General features: G+C 32.3%; 2 protein-coding genes across 8 annotated transcripts; both read right to left on the bottom strand.

The window, feature by feature from the left end:
- Nucleotides 1-247: 247 nt before the first annotated feature.
- Nucleotides 248-3,085, bottom strand: LOC107425628 (probable disease resistance protein At4g27220). Its single transcript, XM_016035639.2, has one exon. It carries the CDS (start codon nt 3,083-3,085, stop codon nt 248-250), a length of 2,838 nt encoding a protein of 945 aa, XP_015891125.2.
- A 10,166-nt stretch (nt 3,086-13,251) lies between these two features.
- LOC107425629 (GDP-mannose transporter GONST1) lies at nt 13,252-22,451 on the bottom strand. 7 transcript variants are annotated; one of them, XM_048479755.2, is made up of 11 exons: nt 22,096-22,446; nt 20,854-20,919; nt 20,237-20,426; nt 18,970-19,201; nt 18,681-18,820; nt 17,405-17,534; nt 17,081-17,179; nt 15,431-15,585; nt 14,184-14,300; nt 13,894-13,991; nt 13,252-13,780 (listed from the first exon to the last, which is right to left on the bottom strand). In XM_048479755.2, exons 4-11 carry the CDS (start codon nt 19,186-19,188, stop codon nt 13,728-13,730), a joined length of 1,011 nt encoding a protein of 336 aa, XP_048335712.2. In that variant the 5' UTR covers nt 19,189-19,201; nt 20,237-20,426; nt 20,854-20,919; nt 22,096-22,446; the 3' UTR covers nt 13,252-13,727. The 7 variants fall into 7 exon arrangements, with proteins under 7 accessions (XP_048335712.2, XP_060675111.1, XP_048335711.2 ...); XM_060819128.1 differs by lacking the exon at nt 20,237-20,426 and having other exon boundaries at nt 22,096-22,447; XM_048479754.2 differs by lacking the exon at nt 20,854-20,919.
- Nucleotides 22,452-23,093: the final 642 nt, after the last annotated feature.

Here is a 23,093-nt window from a genome sequence, read left to right as displayed (position 1 = left end):
AAGCCTCAGCGAAAAACTCAACTGCTTTGCTTAAACTGAGTGCTAACAAGATTCACATTAAGTTTTCCCAAAATATTAAAAACATGACATACATATTGGAGGTTCACACACTTTTCCAAATACGAGCACCTGTATGAACTATGAAGTGTAACAGCCAAAGAAGAGCTCAAGACGGAGGAGACCAGAGTGGAGCTCCATCTTTGATTTGAATGCAGGAGAAGAGAAATAGATTACAGCTGACGAAAGATTAAAATTCAGGCTGTACTATGCGAGACTCGAAAACATGATATGTTGTCCCAAAGTCAGCTGTAACATGTTGTCCATTGAATAAGAAATCCGAACATCCGTTTGTAAAAATTTCTTTCAGAGAATCAAAAACCATTTCCCTGCTAGAGATTCTCTTCAATTCTGGCAGGCCAATCAACTGAAGATCCCTTAAATTGGGGAGAGCTAAAATGTTGCTCATACTTGCTGGTTCCTGGTTTTCTTCATCTTCATCTTCATTTTCATCTTCATCTGATGTTTCTCCAACTATTTCCACCATCTCCTGACATTCTTGAACTTTTAGTACTTGCAGGTGCTTGAGATGCAATAGCAAAACAGGCATGAACAGTCTCTTCATTTTTCCACATGCAATTATCACAAATTCATTAAGAGAGGAAAAAATGGCAGTTTGGAGTAGTTGTGATGCAGGTAGTTGTGATGATGCAGAAGCACAACATGTCCCTCTCCCAATTAGAGCTCTCAACTCCCACAGATATTCAAGGCGTAGTGATTTAAGACTTCGAATGAGAGGAAAGCTACAGGAACAAAAACAAACTACATGTTCCATTCCTTGACAAAAATGAATACGACACGAAACCAACTGGGTTGCATTCTTCAATGATGAAATGTCACAAAGACTGCTTATATCGTTGCATTGTTCAATTTGTACAGATTGAACATCTTTAGGAAGCACAAGCATTGAGTCTTCTCCCACTCTGCTTTTACTACTTATCTTGCATTCTTTAAAAAATATAGTTCGGTCATATTCTTCGAGAAAATAATCAAAGAACTCACATTTGAAATGGTCTCCCACAAGAAGTATGTAAATGTTTGGGCCTTCAATATTCTCCCGGCAATTTGAAAATGTGTTTAAGTCACGAATATCATACAATTGCCCTTTAAAGAATTCAAGATTTTTCAACTTCAATACCTCTTCTAATGTAAATCTTCCAATATCCGGAGTTGCAAGATACTGAAGACATGTCAGTTTGGGAAACATGCCAACAGGTATCCTTCTTAGATTTGTTCCATCAAGATTGAGGTACCTCAAATTCAACAACATTTCCAAGCCTTGGGGTAATTCTGTTATTCCTGCCTGACTAATGTTTAACCTCATTAATGCCTTGAGATTTTCCAATGATGGTATATAAATCAGTGTGCAACAACCTTTAAGCAAAAGCGCTGTCAGATTCACCAAGTTAGAAATTGATGCTGGCAGGTTCACAATCCCTGTATAAGACAAATCAAGAACATTGAGCTCAAGCATATGCCTGAAAAAACAATCTGAAATGCTTCTTAGTGGTCCATTATTATTTAACAACAGGGTTGAAAGTCTAGGACATTTTGGTGATACACTAGACGGAATACGTGATATAGGGTTGACCATCAAAGAAACCTTTGTGAGATCCTCTGCCCACTTTTCGTCCCCATGTATCTCTCTTAACCCTTCTCCAGCTTCTACTAAAAATCGAGAATCTACCCTTGCAATTTTTATGGCCATGGATCTCACCAAATCATGCATTTTCACATACTTTCTCCCACCATATTTGCTGCCTATATAACCTTCCAATAAGCAAACATTTTCAAGTTTATTCAATATGGTATGACCCCTGTTCAAATTTGCATACCTGGTTCCTCGATCAACCAATCTCTCATCAATAAAATACTCAATTAGTGTTTCTCTTTGAATTCCAAAGTCTTCAGGAAACAATGAGCAATATAAAAAACATTGTTGCACTTTTGGATCTTTCAACATATCATAACTATATTTCAACACTTGAAATACCTCAATTCCCATGTCATCATCATCCTCCACCACTGATACATTCATTTTTTCCAGTGCATCATTCCACTCTATTATGTCTTCCACTTTCCTCATGCACCCCGCCATGGTAATAATCGCAAGAGGTAAACCAGAACATTTTTTTATGAGTGACTTTGCAATTGGTTCAATTTCAAGGGAAAGTGTATTGTCATGTCCAAGTTTCTCAGTGAATAATTCCCAAGCTTCTTTCTCGGGAAGAGGCTCAACTTTGATATACTCTTCGCAACCTATTCTTCGACATACCTCCAATGATCGACTTGTTATAATTAACTTAAAACCATTTCCACTAGTAGGAATTCCTACCCTATCTAGTGGAAAATGTTGCCACACATCATCTAAGATGAGTACAAAATTATTCCTTTTCCTCAGGTCTTGTGCTAGCCTTGCAGCCCTCCTCCTCTCATCATCATCATTTTCTATTTGGAGTTCCATAGCTGTTGCAATGTCATTCTGCAATTTACGAATTCCAAAATTCTGTGATACAGTGACCCAAGCAACAGAGTCGTTAGAACGGATATAAAGTTCATCGTGAATATGTGTGACCAAGGTTGTTTTCCCAACTCCCCCCATTCCATATATGCCAATTTTTGAAACTTTATCACTCATCAAGCATTCCCGTATCGCGTTCTTGTTTATCTGAAATGTTTGACCGACTAACGTTGTGGTTACTAATTCGACTCGTTTGTTGCCATGTGCATCAAGTGTTAGCCCCTCAGGAAATCTACCTTGATCAATGAGTTCTGTCACTCTTTTTGTTAGCCTGCTAATTTTATTGTGTAGTTGCGGATGTGAAAACCAAGTTCTTTTTTGAACTTGTTGCTCCATCTGCTCAACTTCATTCTTTATCCCTCCAACATTTGTCAACCAATTTTCGACTACTTTCCTTCGTTTTTTCAATGCTAAGCACTCTGCATATTTTAGCTCCTCCTCGACATCTTCTTCTCTACTCTTTAAACATTCGGATTTCCTTCTCAATTTGTTCATCTCTTCATCCATGCTCTCGAAATTTCTTACGTCCTCTACAATGTTTATTATATTCCGTATGGAATCCATAACCTAACAAAAATACATGCACATAATTAAGGTTCAAGACATAAAGCAACAGGCTTAAAATATTCAACAATTCTAACAGACCAATATTTCATGTGATTAAAAAAAGCAAATACAAAACTATAAAAAAATAATAATAATAATAATAAAAAGATGATAGAGCAAAAGCATCGTAACCAAGGCCAATCAAACATCCTCCACAGAATATGTAAGACATCTATTCATAACATGAATAAGCTACCAAGAAAAAAGGCCACTGGTTGGAAATTTATCTATTTTCAACTTACAGTACAATATTCACATTTCATAAAACAAAGAACATTCTTGGCTCATAATGATAATATAATTCAACCAACTTCAAGTATACCTATGCAAGCTAAGAGAACCTACCTGAACAATTTCATACGATGAACCAAGTAATAAACCTGAATTATAGAAGCATTTACCTTGGTTATCAATGTTATCACAGTGGGATTTACAAAAAAGCTCCTTCCTGAATTCTTGATCTGAAGGGGAAGTAATTTGGAGTAGGTTTAGATCTTAGACAGACAGCCTACATGAGACAATAAGACAGAACAAAGTTTTTACTTTCAAATTCTCTTCTTAAAATAATTGTCAGGTTCAAGTAGCTATCTGATTGTAATAGATATGAATATCCAGGTGCTATTTCGATCAAACCAGTACACATGGCCCGTAATACAAGAAACCATATCATACAAGCAACAGATATATAAACGTAGATGAAAACCAGATCAGTTAACACAACCAGCTAACCAACGTAATAATCAGTGCAAAGAACAAATGTTTCTTGCTAATGTTCAGACCAAAACCCAGCAGCTCATTTTATCAGATATACCAGAAAACATAAACAGTAAACATACCAGAAAAATAGATGAGAGAGAACCAACCAAGAACACAAGTATTTTAACCTGGTTCAGTTACCAGATTGATAACCTACATCCACGGGCCAGCAATAGGAGCATCAAATTTCATTAATGGAGAAGAGAATATTACAACCGCACCAGGTCACCCTCTGTTCTTCAACGAAAGAACAACCCCTGTTTTCTAATCAGGAATTTGTCATTTCTCTTTAGCTGGAGGAACTTTCGTTCATTAATTCGCTTTCTTTCTTTAGCAATAAGCTCTGAAATTTTTTTTTTTTTTTTTTTTTTTGATAAAGAAAAAAGCTCTATGAAAGTTGGGAGTTCAATCCGACTATCACTGCTGGAGTCAATAAATGTGTTCCCTACGTCAAAAGAGAGAAACCTTTATTTCATTTTAATCTTTTTCTTTTTGTTTTTCCAGATGCTTCACTCAAAAAAAAAAAAAAGAAAGTAAAGGTGCAAGCTGGTTGTGTAGCATGTCCAAGTCAGCAAGGAATAGGAGGATGCTTATTTTGTGGTTCTCTTACCACTTTAGAGAAGAAAAATAAAAATTTCTCTCGTGGAGGATTCTCATGTGGAACCTCTCTCTACACTATCAAATTCTCTCTGGAATTGCTCACTCTTCTCTCAAGCTCTCTCTGGAACTTAAACACTACTCTTAACACTCCTCACTTGGGTGATATTGAGGTTGCACCGCTTGGCTTTCATGCAACGGGATGGAGCCTATTTATAGGCTCACAAATTCGGTGCATGTCCTCCATTTTCAACCTCTTCTAACGTTCAGCACCGGCCTTCTGACATTGCCCACAATTGCTGAGCAAGTTGGAGTTCGGTGTTAAATGCAGCAATGGCCATTGTCAAAAATGGTGAGCTGCTGGTTTCACACTGTCGGTGCAGTGTGGTGCGGTTGGACTTCACAATTCTTCCCCTCCAGCCGCATTTAAACTGATGGTCATCTGCCATCCATTCCAGCTATGTCTGTGCACAGCTTCAGCTTCTCTTGAGCAACAACTTTTGTTAACATGTCTGCTGGATTCTCTTTTGTGTGGATCTTCATCAGTTTCAGCAACTGTTTATCTATTACTTCGCGTATCCAATGATAGCGGATGTCAATGTGCTTTGTACGAGAATGATACATTGAGTTTTTGCTCAAATCCATGGCACTTTGGTTATCACAATGTATCTTGTAGTCTTCTTGCTTGATGCCCAATTCTATGAGAAAACACTTTAACCACAACATTTCCTTACCCGCTTCTGCTGCGGCAATGTACTCTGCTTCAGTAGTGGATAAAGCAACACACTTCTGCAATCTTGATTGGCATGACACAGCTCCCCCCGCAAAAGTGTAGAGATAACCTGATGTAGACTTTCTATTATCAGGGTCTCCGGCCATATCTGCATCTGTATAGCCTTCTAAGATTGGATCACCTCCCCTGTAGCACAAACACAGCTTCGATGTACCTTTAAGATACTTGAGAATCCATTTGACTGCTTCCCAGTGTTTCTTTATAGGATTTGAAAAAAATCTGCTCACAACACCTACTGCGTGAGCAATGTTTGGTCTAGTACACACCATTGCATACATCAGACTTCCTACTGCTAAAGAATATGGTACTGAAGCCATCTCTTCTATCTCTTCTTTGGATGAGGGGCACAATCTCTTGCTTAACTTGAAATGATTTGCAAATGGAATACTGACCGGTTTGGCTTTATCCATGTTGAATCTCTTTATCATCCGTTCAACATACTTCTCTTGAGATAGCCATAACCTTCTATTCTTCCTGTCTCGGATTATTTGCATTCCCAAAATTTGTTGAGCTGGGCCTAAGTCTTTCATATCAAAGGACTTAGAAAATTCTTTCTTCAGCTGACTAATCTTCATTGCATCATGTCCAACGATCAACATGTCATCCACATATAACAAAAGTGCAATGAAGTTTCCACCTGAAAATTTTTGAATATAAACACACTGGTCTGCTGCAGTCCTTTTATAGCCTTGACTCACCTTAAACGAGTCAAACTTCTTGTACCATTGTCTTGGTGCTTGCTTGAGGCCATACAAGCTCTTCTTCAGCTTGCATACGAGGTTTTCTTTCCCTGAAACCTCAAATCCTTCTGGCTGCTCCATGTAGATTTCTTCATATAAATCACCATGAAGAAATGCTATCTTCACATCCACGTGGCAAATGACATGTCGATTTCATGGCTGATGACGTGTCGGATAGCGTGGCAAATGACGTGGCTGCGTGCGATGAAGTGTCTACTAACGTGGTCGTCTTCAACCTCCAGACGGCACGTGCGGCGCGTGAGGCGCGTGATCTGCTGCAGAAAATTTCAAACGGCGCATGAGGGCTCATTAGGATCTTCGTTTCTCTTCGACGAACTTGGTTGTTCTCTTCTCGTCGATTACTTTCACCTGGTATTGTCAAATTATTTATTTGAGCAACTTTTCGAAACACCAACTTGAAGAACAAAGGCTCTGTTTCTTCAAATTTTGAACCCAAGCTCTCGACTTGGAGCTCTGATACCATTTTTTGTGGTTCTCTGACCACTTAAAGAAGAAATGTGAAAAGAAAAATAAAAATTAATTCTATTACTCACTTGGAAATAGATTATAAAAATAAAAACTTTTTTCGTGGAGGATTCTCACGTGGAACCTCTCTCTACACTGTCAAATTCTCTCTGCAATTGCTCACTCTTCTCTCAAGCTCTCTATGGAACTTAAACACTACTCTCAACACTCCTCACTTGGATGATATTGATGTTGCACCGCTTAGCTTTCATGCAACGAGATGGAGCCTATTTATAGGCTCACAAATTCAGTGCATGTCCTCCATTTTCAACCTCTTCTGACGTTCAGCACCGGCCTTCTAACATTGCCCACCATTGTTGAGCAAGTTAGAGTTCGGTGTTAAATGCAGCAATGGCCATTGTCAAAAATGGTGAGCTGCTGGTTTCACACTGTCGGTGCAGTGTGGTGCGGCTGGACTTCACAGCTTACTCATCTCTAATAACCAATGAATTTATTGCCAGTCAGATGAAGGACCAATATTGATTTAGAAGCTTCTAGAATTAACTTAGTATATTTGATATATTTGGTTGGCAAGTAAAACATTGGAATTAATGAAGAAAATATCTAAAATTGACAGTAAGAGCACTTAGTGGAGAAGTCTAGAAGATGTGAGAGTATAAAAGGAAGCTTTGGCTTCCATACATGATGAGCTACCCAAGTGAGCTCCAATGAGGCTCTCGGTCTGTGTGAGTGAGAGAGCGAGACTTGTAAGAGTGCTTATATGTGTGTGAGTGATGTTGGTTAATGTGGGCCCGGTTTAGGAAGTCCTAGGTGGCTATAGTAACATGTGAGTGTGTGTGCGAGTTTTCAGATTATAAATGAGATAGAGGGTCTGAGCTAGTGCAGTGAGAAGGTTTGTCCCAAAGGTTTGTATGGTGTGGGTTCCGCTATTATATGTGTGTGAAGAGTCTTGTATAAGTCAGTAGTGTAAATACGAATTCATTTGTACAGCTACTTGCTTTTCTTATTTTTACGTATGACCATATGAGTAAGCAGCTTGTTGGCAAAAGATATTTGTTGATGTGGACATGGCTATTTTAAAGGAAAAATAGTGTGTGTGAGATAGAGATAGCTGTGTGCGACTTTTTTCGTTCTGGCCATTTTTAAGCTGGTTGTAAGCTGTAATTTCTTCTAGTTAACGAAATCTTCTACCTTGATTGGGACAATCGAACCACATAAACGGTTGTGTTATATATTACTTTCTATTTTCTTTTAGCTCCTTGTTTACTGGTTCGTTTTTGGTGTGTGTGTTGCTGATTTTGTGATCTTTTGCTGCATATTTCTTTGATTTGTGATAGATTTCTAATTACTCAGCTTCACAATAATCAATACCAAATATTATCCTGATAGGTTATTTACATGTCATATGTTCAATTCAATCGTAATTACAAGAAACTTAACATAAAGGCTTTTTAGATATTATGTCGCAGTTTCAGAAGTGATACTCATCATTTGAAATAAAACAGTACTCTGGACAATAGAGATTATATTGAAATATGGCTTCAATTGGTGCTTGGAAAACTGAGATAAATATTTTAGTGATTATACATTCTATAAATTAGTACTACGTTTATTATTTAGATAGATTAGAAAGCTTCTGCATCAAAGTTCATATCATGAACTACTTTGTTTCATGTTCTTGAAGGTTAATGTGCACATGTGGTAATATATCTTATTTAATATTACCATGGTTATGGAAAAGTAAAACTAAAGTTAATAATTTTTTGTCCTATGGCCAAGATACTGCCACATGTTAGGTTGTGATAAAAACACTGGAAAAATCCAAAAGAAGTCTCTTGATGTTGGCTTGTGTAAGAACAGGTGTGTAATGTGAATGCGAGCGTAAGATGTCTGAAAAAAAAGTTCTAGCTATTGATTCAGCCAACATAAATGGTATCAAAGCAGTTGCGTTAAAGAAATTTGAAGAATAAAGATTGGGTCTTTGGAGTTTAGCCATGGCAAGCACAAGTGGTTCAGGTATGAGCTTCTAACAACATCTTGTTTTAGTTTTTTGTTGAGAGCATTAATTACTAGAAATTTAAGAACATGGGAGGAATGTTTGCCACATGTTGAATTTTCTTATAATCGAACCATTCATTCAACTACTAAATATTCTCCATTTGAAAATGTTTATGGTTTTAATCCTTTGACTCCATTAGATTTAACACCATTACCTTTAAATGAATGTTCTAATCTAGATGGAAAGCAAAAGTCTATGATTTTGATGTGTGAAGATGAGAACTTCATTTGAATCAATTGATTTATGGGATACGGTAGAAAATGGATTTGTAGAACCTAAGTCAGAAAATTATCCAACTGACGCTCAACAAGAAGAGCTAAAGAAAAATAGAATTAGAAATGTGAATGCTTTGTCAATGTTACATAGAGCTGTATCTGATTCTATATTTCCTACAATTATAAGAGCTAAAAAGGCTCAAGAAGCTTGGAAAATTTTACAGCTAGAGTTCTTGGCCATTTGAAGGCACTTTGAAGAAAAAATAAAAATTGTGATGCTTCGATTTGTTTTTCAAATTAATCTGCTTATTTCTTTTGTAATCTACATATATCAATACATAAATTTATCACGTAAAGAATAATTTAAAAAATCATATAGATTCAAGAAGATATTTTTTGCATTATTACTAGTTAATAATGAATAATAAAAATATATTAATCATATGCTTTATTCAACAGTGCGATTTTATCTTCCGTTGTATGTTCCTTTAAATATGCATACAAGTTTGGATGTTGCTACTATCTCTAATATCTCTGGTTGGCTGAAGAAAATCCCTTGGATTAGTTTTAGAAGCAGAGGGTCCGTTTCATTTAAAAGCAGCAGTTCTACGTATTTAAACTTCATACACACACATATGCATGCATGCACACCAAGAAGAAGAAAAAGGGCAAAAAAGAAAAAAAAAATTTGTTAATATCATATAAACCCTCAATAGTTTACCCCTTATTTCAAATTATATCATGTGGTTTCAAACATTTCAAAAACATCCTTTGTCGTCAATAATATTCCATAAGACTTAACCATGAAAGGACAAAAAGATAATTGAACCATTTTAAAAATATGGAAAAGTTAAATTGCATCATTTTAAAAGTATGGAAAAGTTAACCTTTTGTTTTATATATATTGAATGGTAAATTTTTTTCTCATATGTCTTGAAAATGAGCTGCTAAATATATAATAATATGTATATTAACTAAAAACTAATTATTATATTTTATAAAATGAAAAAAAAAAACAAAAAACAAAAATTAGTGATGCACTTCCTAAAATAATATTCCATAATTCAATAAAAATTAATTATCATAATTTATTTTATTTTTTTCTTTCACTAAGAAGTAAACTAATTATTATATGTTATAAAAAAAATAAAAAAAAAGTGGTTGTTGATCTCCCTAAATAAAATATTCTAATACCTATAAATGGAAATAAATTAACTAATTATTATAGTTTATAAAATGTATTAAAAATATAACAAAAGATTTAATTATCCTTTTTGATTTTATTTTTTTTGCTGGAAATTAATTAACTAATTACTATATTGTATAAAATGAAGAAAAAATAAACGAAAAAGAAAAAATTGCTAGAAATTAACATCTTTAATTAATGTTTACCTTAATCAGTTCAAATATTTGATATTATCTTATATATAGTATATGATAATAAATTATTAGAACTATTCGAAAGTCTTTTATCTTCGGTTTGTAATTTGTGTATTTAATTTTGCTTTTGAATTTTTTCGATACACCATAAAATAAAATAAAAATTAATTATTTAATAATTTATTTTAATATGATTCCAATTTTGTTTTATCAATATTTATTTATTATGAGTATCTCTAATTTTTTCAACTTGTTTGTTGGTAGAGAAGTTCTAGCTATACTACCAAACGAACTCTATACGGTTTCATTCTAAATTTATATTTTTATCCTAATTTAAAATTATTATTAAGGATATTTACTAGTTAAACATATTTGGAGTTAGAAATATAAAATTGAACATTTCAAATATGTTTAGAAATATATAACTAAACATCTTCAATTTATTTAGAAGTATGCTATCGTACTTTTTCTTAAATATGAATATCTCAGATATGTTTAGAAGTATGCGAATGAACTTATCAAATGCATTTAGAAATATGCAACTGACCGTTTTCAAATACAAAGATTTCAAATATATTCATAAATATGCAACCAAATATTTCAAATGTGTTTAGAAGTATATCACCGAACATCTTTAGAAACGCTCATAATTTTAAGATCAAATACTTTAACAAGTACATCTTTCCATTGCCCAAAAATGTTCTAACCAGAAAGAAAATTTTGTGAAATTTTCATAACTATTAGTTTCATCCAAGACGTTGTGAAAAGTTTTTGTAGAATTGTATTTAATTTGTAAGCATTTTATAAAAAATAATTAAATAAATAAATTAAACATACTTTTTAGCTTAATTAAGACTCTATAAATTGTGGGCATTTTAGATATTAGAAATATTGTATAAAGTTCTTTTATATTTTTATATATTTAATTAGTAGTGTATAAAGAACGATACTAGAGTATTTTTAGAATTGTGAAAAAAATTTCCCTTTCTTGGTATTATGTATATGTTGCTAATTATGCTTGTATTTCTAATTTAATTATTTAATACTTATTTATTCATTACAAGTATCAATATGTTTTTTATCGGACCAATGAAAAAAAAATAGCTATTTAAAAAAAATCACATGAAATATTTATAAGAGTGAAAAATAAAATAATTGATGGACAATTAGTAAGAAATTGTTATTGTTATCTAATTTTTATATGGCATTTAACCATGCCATTTAATAAAAAATTAATTTAAAAAAATGATGGTCTCAAAAAATAAGAATAAAATTGGAGCTGCTTGTAATAGATTTTTTGTATATAATTTAAGTGAAATATATTAATATTTTAATATTACAATTAGTAATTTATAATATTTGAAAATATAATTTTATTACTAGGCTATATATATACATTTCAAATTTAATTGACCTAAATATGTAACTACATAATGAAAGAAAAAAGACAAAAGAAAAGTTGATGTAAAATTGCAAATTATGTAACAAAAATATTAAAATGGTTAAATAGTAAAATTAAATAAGTAGAGCATTTTTAGACAAGTTCTTTTCACAATTCTAAAAGAATTTTATATAATATCGTTCTTTATACACTATCATTTAAATATATAGAAAATATAAAATAATTTTATATAATATTTTTGATACATAAAATATTTATAATTCATAGAGTTTTAAATAAACCAAAAAAATACATTTTTTTCCCACAACTTTATAAAGTTAAAATGTTTTTTAACGAAATTAATATTTATTAAAATTTCACAAAATTTTCCTTCCGATTAAAATACTTTTAGGCAATGAAAATATATATTTTTTCAAGTATTCAGTTTCAAAATTGTGAATATTTTTAAAAATATTTGGTCATATATTTCTGAACACATTTGAGATGTTCAGTCACGTATTTCTGAATATATTTGAAATGTTTATATCTGAAAATATTTAGTCATATACTTCTAAATGCATTTGAAATGTTCAGTAAATACTTCTAAATACATCTGAGATATTCATATATAAAATGTTCAATCGCATACTTATAAATGCATTTAAAATGTTAAATCACATATTTTTTATCATATTTAAAATGTTCAATCATATACTTCTGAATACAAATATATTTAATTAATAAATATTTTTAATAATAATTTTAAATGGAGACAAAATATAAATTTATAATGAAACTATATAGAGTTTATTTGGTAATGTAACTAAAACTTCTCGTATTTTTATTATAATGATAATTGATAAAATAGTTTAAAAAAACAAAGATGAAAATTTATTTTTTTGGATGAAGAGCGCATATGATATTAACTATATCAATAATTAAAATTACCTTGCTACAGTGGAAAGAAAATTTTATAAGCAATTATATTCGCACTCCAAAATATGTTAGTGATACTACATTTTACATACACCTATTTTAATACTTATTTTTACTAGCTACACAAACAATTTTTTGCCTATTTTACCCTATAACCCATAATTCCCTTGATAAAATAAAACAAATATATATATATATATATTCCTAATTTTTCAGAATATGTATTTGGAAAATTGTTTAGAATATGTATTTGAAATTAGAGTTCCAAATTGAAAATTTTGAGCTTTCAACTACGTCACTCCCTCCCCGAAATTGCACATCAAAGCTGGAACTTCTGAATCTGGAATTTCTTTTAAAAAAAACAAAACAAAAAAAACAAAAAAAAAAAAAAAAAAAACCTCTTTCCAGTTTCTTTGCGAATTAATTGGACATGCACGTTCCAAGGAATATTTACTGCAAAATTAAATATATTTGTATAAGATATATAGATCTTTAGCCAGTACTTAAAAGTCCTTTCTCTTGCCGAACACATATAAAGAGTGCAGATGATGAAATTAAAAAATAAATAAATAAAATAATTAGATGTAATAATTTTTGCTTTTTTTTTTAATATATTTTAAAACTATTTAAGATATTTTGTTCATGCATATTATTGAAATTTTACAAAATCATTAAAATTGTTATTCAACTAACATATTTTGCAGTATGGATTAAACTGCCTAAATTTTCTGAATGGAAATTAACTGCATAAAAGATATTTTGAAATGTTTAAAACCTCAAGATACAATTTAAAATAGGAATAAAACACAAAAGGCCTATATCATATTAACCCTAGCACAAACCACAAACCAACCCTCTCTCATATTCACTACACAAGTTACGGTTTAAAGAATTAAAGGAACCGTATGAAAAGGAATTAGTGGTAAGTTTTTCTTCCGTAGAACAAACAAAATCCAGATGCCCAGTACACTTTTACATGATCTTCATTTTCTCCATACCAAGTAAACTTCAAAATATTAGCATGCAAATGAGAAATTCTGTAACACCCTTTTTCATCAGACCACTTGATACAAAACAGCTTGCCTCATTTCCAACATCAGTAACATGTGATTATATCAAACAAGTTACATGTAAGTATACTCAGCATGCTACACCAAAGTTTCCATTGAAGGATCCCATAATGATTACAACTTCTCAGGGTTACGATCTTTCCCGCATTTTTGCTCTTGCAAAAAATACTCCAGCTACAAGACCTACAAATTTGCAAATTCAATTGATAATGCTTCAAAAGCCACTCAAGTTATGTTGAGTAGTCTGCAGAGGAAAAACTCACATCAATTTACTAAATTAAACAGACAGAACTTACCAAAGAATATGCTTGCAGAATTTTCGAGACTGGTAGGGACATGGAAAAGCACAATACCAGCAATGGAAAGAGGTATCTTATTCAGTGACCCAACAAGACTGCAGAAATTATAGAAGTGATTAGTGAAACCTTTTAGATCACTAGCATCCTGTCCAAAAAATTAGAATACTATACAAAACCTATCACTGTAATAAGATGTTAACTGGTAATATATTTCAAAAAGATAACTTAATAGGATCTAGAGGCTAATGAATTACTAATCAACCAATAGGTTCAACATGCATCTGTACCTGTATGTGGTAGCACCTGTTTGATGAAGAAACCACATAGAGGTGAAGCTGATTGCCAGACCGAGAAGTCCACTCAGTGTCATTACAAACCAGAACTCAGGCAACCTCAAAAGTGGCCTGCATAGTTCAACAATCATTAGATTCAATAAAATTATTTTTTTATATTAAAAAAAATGAATAATATCCAGCTAAAAACAAGTGATGTCAACCATGGCCCTCAAAACTTTTCTTTGGTAACTATACTTGGGCCTTTTGCAGCCTACAATATCATTCATAGCCTAGTCATATTCAACATATGTTTAAAGAATGTGTTGTCTGGATGTTACTTTCAAGTTACCACACTTACATGTAGAAAACATTTTATAAGTTGGTCAATAGAAAAGTACTTCAGAACATAAAACCTCAAAGATCATAAGACGAAGTAAACAAAACCCCAAAGGTTTGATGCGGGAAGGAGATTGCTTTCGTAGCATATTTTTCTCAAAGAGCTGGTGAAGAAAATAGCAGTGGATGAAGGCAGGTCTCTGCATCCTGGGCTACAGAAGCCCCAGTTAACTAGAGTACGGAAGCACAGTCATTGCCCAACGATGTGAAATAACCATGAAGTTTGATATCAAGTACAAGAAATGATTAAGAGATATGAGAAGTAAATCAAAAATCAGAGCTAGGAAAACAATGAACGAAGAGAGAAAAGGAAAAGGTAGGGGGAAAAAAAATAATAATAATAATAATAATAATAACCCAGTACGATAATAGTTAAATTACAAACTTTGGGTGCTGCTCATGTGGAGAACATAGCAGAGGCCAAATTGTCCAATCAGGAATGTTCCAAACTATGCAAATAGTTTGCAAGGTCAGGAGCCAAAGGGCAGAATGAAGAAATAATAAGAAATCTTTTATGGACCATACCATGCAAAAGTAGCCAAGGTGTTAAGCATAAGAGTTAGGTGGACTGATCATATATATTAACTAATACTGTCGCCCTCAGGATAGCTCTGAATGAGTGCATACCTATGATTTCAAATTAACACCTATGATTTCGAAGTACTAGAATACTTCTAAATTACAATGCTAGGACAGTAAATACTTCAAAGGAGAAAAGGATTTCTATGATTATGACAGATATTAAAGTAAAATATCTACTGCATAAGATTAAAAAATAATAATTTTTGTGTTCACTAACAAAAAAGAGACAACTGAGTAATGGACAAGAAAATTAAAAAAAGAAACAAAAATGAAAAACTCACGTTTTGAGAAGATAATCCACCTCATTGAAGACAAATATAAGAAGAGTCCCCAAAGGCAAAGAAAGGGTGTTATTCAGCAATACCATTGAGAACTCATTCAAGTTCCCAGATTTGGTGTGTTGTTTGGCAGTATCCATGATTCTACGTAGGGTAAGCTGCCAAGATAGGCAAAACAATAAATCATCTAAATTTTAAACCGAACAGGTACAAAATAAGTTTTACAATTATAAGATAATAAATGAATATATTACAAGCTTCTTCAACTAAAAGATAATAACCACACAATTTTGAGCATCTTATTACAGTCACAGCTACTCAAATTTCTGATTGCATCTTATAATACAGTTATTAACATCCAGAATCACAATCAACTAATGTTTCAAAAGGAAACCTTTTTTTTTTTTTTTTTGGTAGAAGTTTCAAAAGGAAATGAATAATGAAATTGGTCTAAGAATACTAGGGCATGTTTGGTTTATTTTATAAAAGCTGAATTCTATTTTCTGGAAATTTTGTACAGCTTAAGAACCAAAATTTTTTTTTCCATTTTCAAGAATTATTTTTTCATATAATCCAAGAATGTTTTAGTATCTATATATAAAATTTGCATTACAAAAATAAATAGAAACTAAACCAAACAAATGTCACTATCTTTAAATCCATAAATTCACTATAATACAATTCTACTTTCTACGTGCAATGGAAATTGTTTCTACAAAGCAAACTGAAAGCAGACTTGGGACTTTTTCACAAAGAGTTTATGCCAAACACCTTCAAAGACAGATCATAATTCAATATCTAAAGTTCAAGCAGTGCCTCTTGGAAGAATTCTTAAAAAGCTCAAGTACAGGCTCACATAGATTGAACCAATCAAGAATCTCTAAATACTTTTTGAGCCTCTTGTTTAAGTTAATAAAATATTTTACCTTTTATAAGTTCGACTCTCTAAAATACCATCTGTAATATTTCAATTTACATGCTCTAAACACAAGAACAACCCTATCAATCCTCGAGTATCATTGGAATCTCATCGGAGTTTCATTGAGATGTTGCTAAAACCGGTTTTTAAGCTACCCATAACAAGGCTAAGATTTCATGTTCTCACACCACAGATATCCACTCTTAAGGTTGTCTAGTAGACTTGTAATGCTTTTTGAATTCTGACAATTTTTTCACTTTAAATTTATTGGAGATGGTTGTCGAAATATTTTCCTGTTCGGATAGGTATGCATATTTTCCTGTTCGGATAGGTATGCATACTTTGGGGAGTTGAAAAGCTTCCCCTATTATTATTGAACACTTAGGTTGGCCAAGAAGCCAAAGGCAAAGAAAAAGAAAGAATCTCTTTAATATTCGTCTTTTCTCTTCTCTTTTTTGGTTCTCAAGGAAAGAGAAAATTTACCTTTTTATTTTATATTGTTCTTGACAATTGAACAAAGAACATCAAACCCATGAATGCCAAAAAAATTTGTTCTCTTGTGTTGTTATAATGAGTTGGGAAGTACAAATGTGAGTTGGGAAGTACAAATAGTTGGGACCATGGGTGAGTTTTCAAATATACAAACTAACCTTCACAAAAGAAACTAAGGAGTATGAAGAGAACGAGATTCTAAGTGTAAAGATTAAATTTAAACCTCCATACAGAATACTTACAGAATACGATGCAGTCAAGAAACAGTTAATGATCTGCCATGCATAGCCAATAGCATGAAATGAAAGATCAGTAATGCCTCCAGAGATTGCTGAAATGATCTGCACAAGTCAAGGGCCAGAATGACATGAGAATTATAAACAAAAAGGCTGGGAGGGAAAGAAGCTATTAAATAAATACAAAACAGGTAATAGCTAAAAATAAAATAAAAAATAAAAAATAAAAATAAAAATAGAGGAGAAAAACTTGATTTTGCTATTCCACATCCCAAATTCCTATTTATCATATAACTGAATCTTAAATTCACATTCAGCTATTGAACATACCATTAGGAACAGAGCAGCCCAGACTTTGTTGTCATGATGCTTACTAAATAGATACATTTCGCCAAGTGCAGTTATCACATTAGTTACATTCTTCAAGACTGTGACCATGGCAACATTAATGTACTTCAAGCTGAAAACAAGATAAAGTTTGTTAAGTAGTAAATCTCTGAAAGGAAAGAGTTTGTGCTACAACGTAAAAATAGCTGGACAGCAGCTCAAAGTCAGTGTTCAATTTTATGCAATTTTGAATAACAAGGATTCCACCATAGGAACTGTTCGGGAAATAAAATATAAAGAATCACATTCTTCGCAATGTCTAATCTGTATAATAGAAGAAACCATGTTATGTATCATAATTTAAAACGCATAACAACTTGCAGAGAGATGTTCAAAACCTAAACCATATTGTATTATAAAATAGATATCCCATCCACATAAGTATCTAGAACAGGCTTCTAAAAATACAAAACATTTATGTTATAATTGAGTAGAAGTTTATAGCCCCAGCCTGGTGTGGAATTGCATGACAGATTAACCTGATCTGGTAATTGAACTACTAACATAGCCATGCAGAATCCTGAGCAAGGGTATTTTTTTTTTTTTTTTTTCTTTTTCTCCCCATCCAAGGTATGTTCCCATGGCAACAACTTCGACACCAGCCAGATACCTTAGTCTCCACCTCAGGTCAACCAAGTGAAAAAGGTCAGACTCCATTAGTCTCAATCACAATAAGTTCCTTATTAATATCCACAGCACCTTCAATCCATAGTTGAATTAAGAATTACTCTTAAATAAGTGATCGGTTTACCTTAGAGCCAATATTTCTTTTTCAGATAGACCTAAAAGGAAATATCTTAGAAATTTCCACATAGAGAACCATTATAGGTAAATGGAAGATGAATGGTACGTAGTCACTTAGTTTGTTATATCATGAAAAGTTTACATCAAAATCAATAGCAATGCTTATGCAAAAGAATTTGCTAAAAGTTTAAATGCTAGCAGAAAATCCAGAAAACTCAAAGCAGAAGTCATCTGGCCAGTGAATCTAACAAATAGTTTGCCACTTAATCCATCCAGTCATTGGCAAGTTTTGCAGTCGAGGAGGCAGGGACATCAATTATGTAAAGATATCAATGTAGAACAACTAGTTAAAAATTCTTAAAGCTTTCCTATAAAAGGTATTAAAATTTGCTTACAGGACAAAAGTAGCACAAGAAAAACGTACAATAGAAACAGAAAAAGAAAAAAAAAAAAAAAATTCATACCTAAATCATACCTAAACATGCTTGTAATGAGCATCCCAACAAATATTAAGTTCACAGGTAACCAGACTTTAACCAATCTCCATGTCAATGGTTCCGTTGAAATTACACCCAGAATACTCAATATAGAAACTATAATCACTGAAATGAGATTCTGCATCCACAAAAGTGTTATGAACTTGTTTATCTTCACAAACAATGTGTCATCAAATACTTTAATCGAATGGAAATCACTGTTTGGCATCAGAAAAAACAAAAGAAACACATATTCTTCTTTTAAGTATATCAATTGTAGAAAAATACCTGGTAAAGCATCAGGAATATCCCAGCATTAAAATTATAGCTGGAAAGGACAAACTTGTTAATTAATATCATGCTGCACGAGGAGATGCAATATGCAAAGCCAGACAATAAGGCCTGATTGTATACTTGAAATGCCCCACTAGTATGTGCCACTTTATCTTTGCCTTTCTCCAACTTACCATCTTCCAAGTCAGTTACAACACTTTCAAAAGGCTTCATTGCAAATGGTGACCTATATAAGTTGAACATGTTAATGAACACAATTTGGCTCAAATGTATTTTAGATACAAGGAAAGAGAAAAAGAGGCAGAGAGAAGGAACAATGAGAAAGCAACCTAAGACAAAAGCCAACAAAGTGCCTTTCTCCAAATAGATATTACAGGTCAGCAACAAGTAAAAGCAATTTCAAGAGAAACAAAAGAAAAAATACAAGGATATTGAAGGAAAATATATATATATACATAGTATATGATATTTTCCTCATCACGTCCAATCTCTTGCAGTGCAAATTATTACCATGGATAAAGTTCATATACAAGATGTTTTACGTCATTTTAGAGTTAATGGACAGGGAAAAACTGATTTTCAAATATACCAAACACAAGATTATATGCTCCTTTTATTTAAACCTTTTTTTCTTGGATTCTAGCTCAATCCTTTGATGTATCTATTAGACAATTATTTACGTTAGAAATCATATTACTCCAAGAGAGACAAATTCTACATCAATTTATAATAAGTTGTTAGGCCACTTTAACTTACGTGTTCTTTCTACCTTCTTCTCTTAATCTTTCATTCTTCATGGTTTACTGTTCATAAAACTTTGTCAATCCCAAGAGTGTTCCCTATCCTACCTCCTACTCTTAGAACCAATTCATTTGCCTTAATATTCTTTCAAAATTCAAATCATAAGACGCTAATCCTATTTCCCCACCACACCTTGTCCAAAACCAAATTATTCCAAAATCCAAGGTATCAATTATTGTGTCTAAGCAAATTTCATAAACCGTATTAATTTTCATGCATGTGACACTAAAAGTAACACAATAATGTGTCAATTCCACACCCCCAAAAAAAAAACTAAACTGAACATTATGATGCATTTAGTTAAAAAACAATAAGAGGGGATGACACTAAAATGATCTAGAAGTCTAGATGCACATCATAAATCAAAAAAGGAAGAAAAATAACTTCATGAAACACATCAAACACAAAACCAAGTACAATATTGACAAACCACACTGACAACAAATTGTGGAAAGCAGACCTGTTGATCTACTCCTCGTCGTTTGTACTCCTTCCTTTCTTTTAAGTTTTTATATTTTTCCCCCTTCTAAAAGATCCTTCTAATCTTCTGATCTAGCAAGTAATATACAGCCTGTGAATCTGAGTAAATCCTACACTTCAGGTAACCTCATTTCTTCACTTAAAATATTCTGAAAAGAGATCACCAAAATCTATAGAAACACAAAAAGATAGAGACCATCAACATAAAGAAACTGATTAACTTCAAATTTCAATTTGAAACTACATTTCAGACTCAGAGGTATAAAAGTTGTCACTACAAAAAAAGGATATAGCATGGTACATCATTAAAAATTTTCCAATGAATCTTGTTTCATAGTATGTTGGCAAAGTAATTGATAAAAAAATGTCCATTACAGGGCACACATAGATGAGTCTTTGAAACTAAAATAAAGCCAACATAAATTCCATCATCTGTCAAATGATCCATGCAGAGCCACCAAATTCTTAAGTATAGCATGCTGCAGTTCTTACTAAGCAATTAATATCATACCAAACACTGATATTCTCCCTGGTTATCAAAAGGACAATAAAGTTGTTTTTAAGTAAAACATTCATGAAAGGACAATAGAGTTTCACCTTGTTCACTGTCCAAGTATTAATTGAAACCACTCAAGCAACCACAAGTACATTATTAAGCTAAAACTGCAAACAAGAATAAAATATTCAGAACCTCATCAATTTAAAAATGAGTGAAAAGCCATCAGAAGTTACCATTTAATTTGTTCCATTACTGTATTAAACTTTAAAAAAGTTTCTTCATTCCCTAGCTTTTTACATTTGATTCGTTTCTAAAAGAACTCTTAGCTGCAGCATATGTTTGACAGATTGGAAAAAATAAATAAATAAATAAAAGATTCTTAATCACAAGTCACATAAAATCTGATAGAATTAACCACAAACAAGTCTTCCCAGTAAATGAACCACATCTCTTACTGCAAATGAATGACATGGATGCAGAACAAGTTGGCCAGCCTCTTTTAGCAAATACGAAAAACAAATGATCAAATACGCCTTGCTCTAATAGAGCCAAAATTCACGCTATTCATGTATATTTCATCTCTTCTTTACAACACAATGTAGGTTGTCAAGGCCTAGTCATGATGGACTTGACATTATTATAAAAAAAACCTTTCAAGAACAGACATGTGTAGCATTAATCACGTGATACGCGACATGAGGCCAAGAAATTCACCAAAATGCTGTGGTTGATCACAACAAAACAAGTTGCAAATTTAAAAAACCAAAAACTAGTTGCAAGACGAGGATTGGGTCAGCTATTAAAGATTCTAAGCTGTCTTCTCCATTCATCCAAGCCATAAGCAATCAAAGATAGCTTCATCAAAATAGATCCAATAGTTGAATAAAAAATCCCAAACTCAATACAAGATATCCTATAATATATAACACTGCATTGTTACTTGTATTCTAGCAAGCTTGTGATCAAAACCAATAAAATTAATGGTTCACATGACAGCAACTTTTCACAAAGTTCAAAGAAAGACGAAAGTTAAGAGAAGAAGAAGAAGAAACATTTTTAATAAGTTATTGCTTTTTTTTTTTTTTTTTTTTGCTCTGAAAGTTTTAAACTTTGAAAGTGAAACAATTTTCATTCAAGTCGATATCTTTGACAAAAGTATCACATAAATACAGGAAGCACTAAACAAACAAACAAATGATAACGTTTCCATTTATGACCAAGATAATGATTACTAAGAAAATATCAAACAGAATTCAAAAGCCCAACAGTCATTAATTTCCACAAGAGAATAATAGTAAAAAAATGTCACCTTAAAAAGATAGAAACAAAAGGATAATCACCTTAAACCTATGTTCTTCATCAACTCCAAATGTCTAACGAAGACCCAGCAGTGGTATTTTTATATATGATTCGAATCACAAAGAACCCATCAGGGGTCAGAGAGCTGTGATTCTGTGACGGCCTAAAAACAGCAAAGCAAAGAGAAAACCGAGAGAGAAAAAAGAAAAAAAATTCAAACCCACTTTTAAGATTGGAGAAAAGGAAAATCAAGAGGTAAAAATTTTCTGGGCTTAACAGAAAAAGAAAACCCAGAGAGAGAAAAGAAAAAAAAGGTTTTTGGATTTTTAAATTTCCTCTCTCTCTCTCTCTCTCTCTCTCTCTCTCTCTCTATTGTTCTGTTGGCTATTAAACTTCAAAAATAAATAAGTTCGTTTTCTTTCACAATTTTCATGTAGGGGATGCTAACATGCGCTGCCGTTCAGTCAGGTGCAATATAGTAAAAGCGAAAACACTTTCTTTTTCTTTTCGTTTTTTTTCTCTTTTACCCTTTTTCTTTTCTTTTCACTTTCTCTCGTTATAATGAAGTTTCTCAAAGATATTTTTAGAAATTTACAAGGACACCTGGGCTTTGCAAATTATGAAAAAAAGAAAAAAAAAATGGGAATTACTATTCTTGTATGCGTGGGTTTTTATAAGCATCAAAAACATGATTCGCTTATGCGGTGGTTATCCAAAACCAAAAGATTATCTGACAGTAAGAATTTTATCACCGCTTAAACAGCTACATCATTGATATCTTGTCTTCCCTCATAAAGACCAAAAACTGTTTTAACTTGTTTTTTTATTTTTTGTTTTTCCATAGGACAACATTGTTTAGCTATTCATGGTAATGTTTTTTTAACTAATGCTTTTTACTTGTTTTAGAATTATCATTTACGGAAAGCAAAATCTATCACTTGGAAGAAACCACATTGCATATGCTGCCAACTGTTAGGTAAATTGATGATTCTTTTCTTTTTTTATATTAGAACTAGGAGATTCAAATTCGGAACTAAGA

This window comes from Ziziphus jujuba, chromosome 7, assembly GCF_031755915.1.
Source record: "Ziziphus jujuba cultivar Dongzao chromosome 7, ASM3175591v1".
Classification (NCBI taxonomy): Eukaryota; Viridiplantae; Streptophyta; class Magnoliopsida; order Rosales; family Rhamnaceae; genus Ziziphus; species Ziziphus jujuba.
This window is presented reverse-complemented; position numbering and strand designations above follow the sequence as displayed.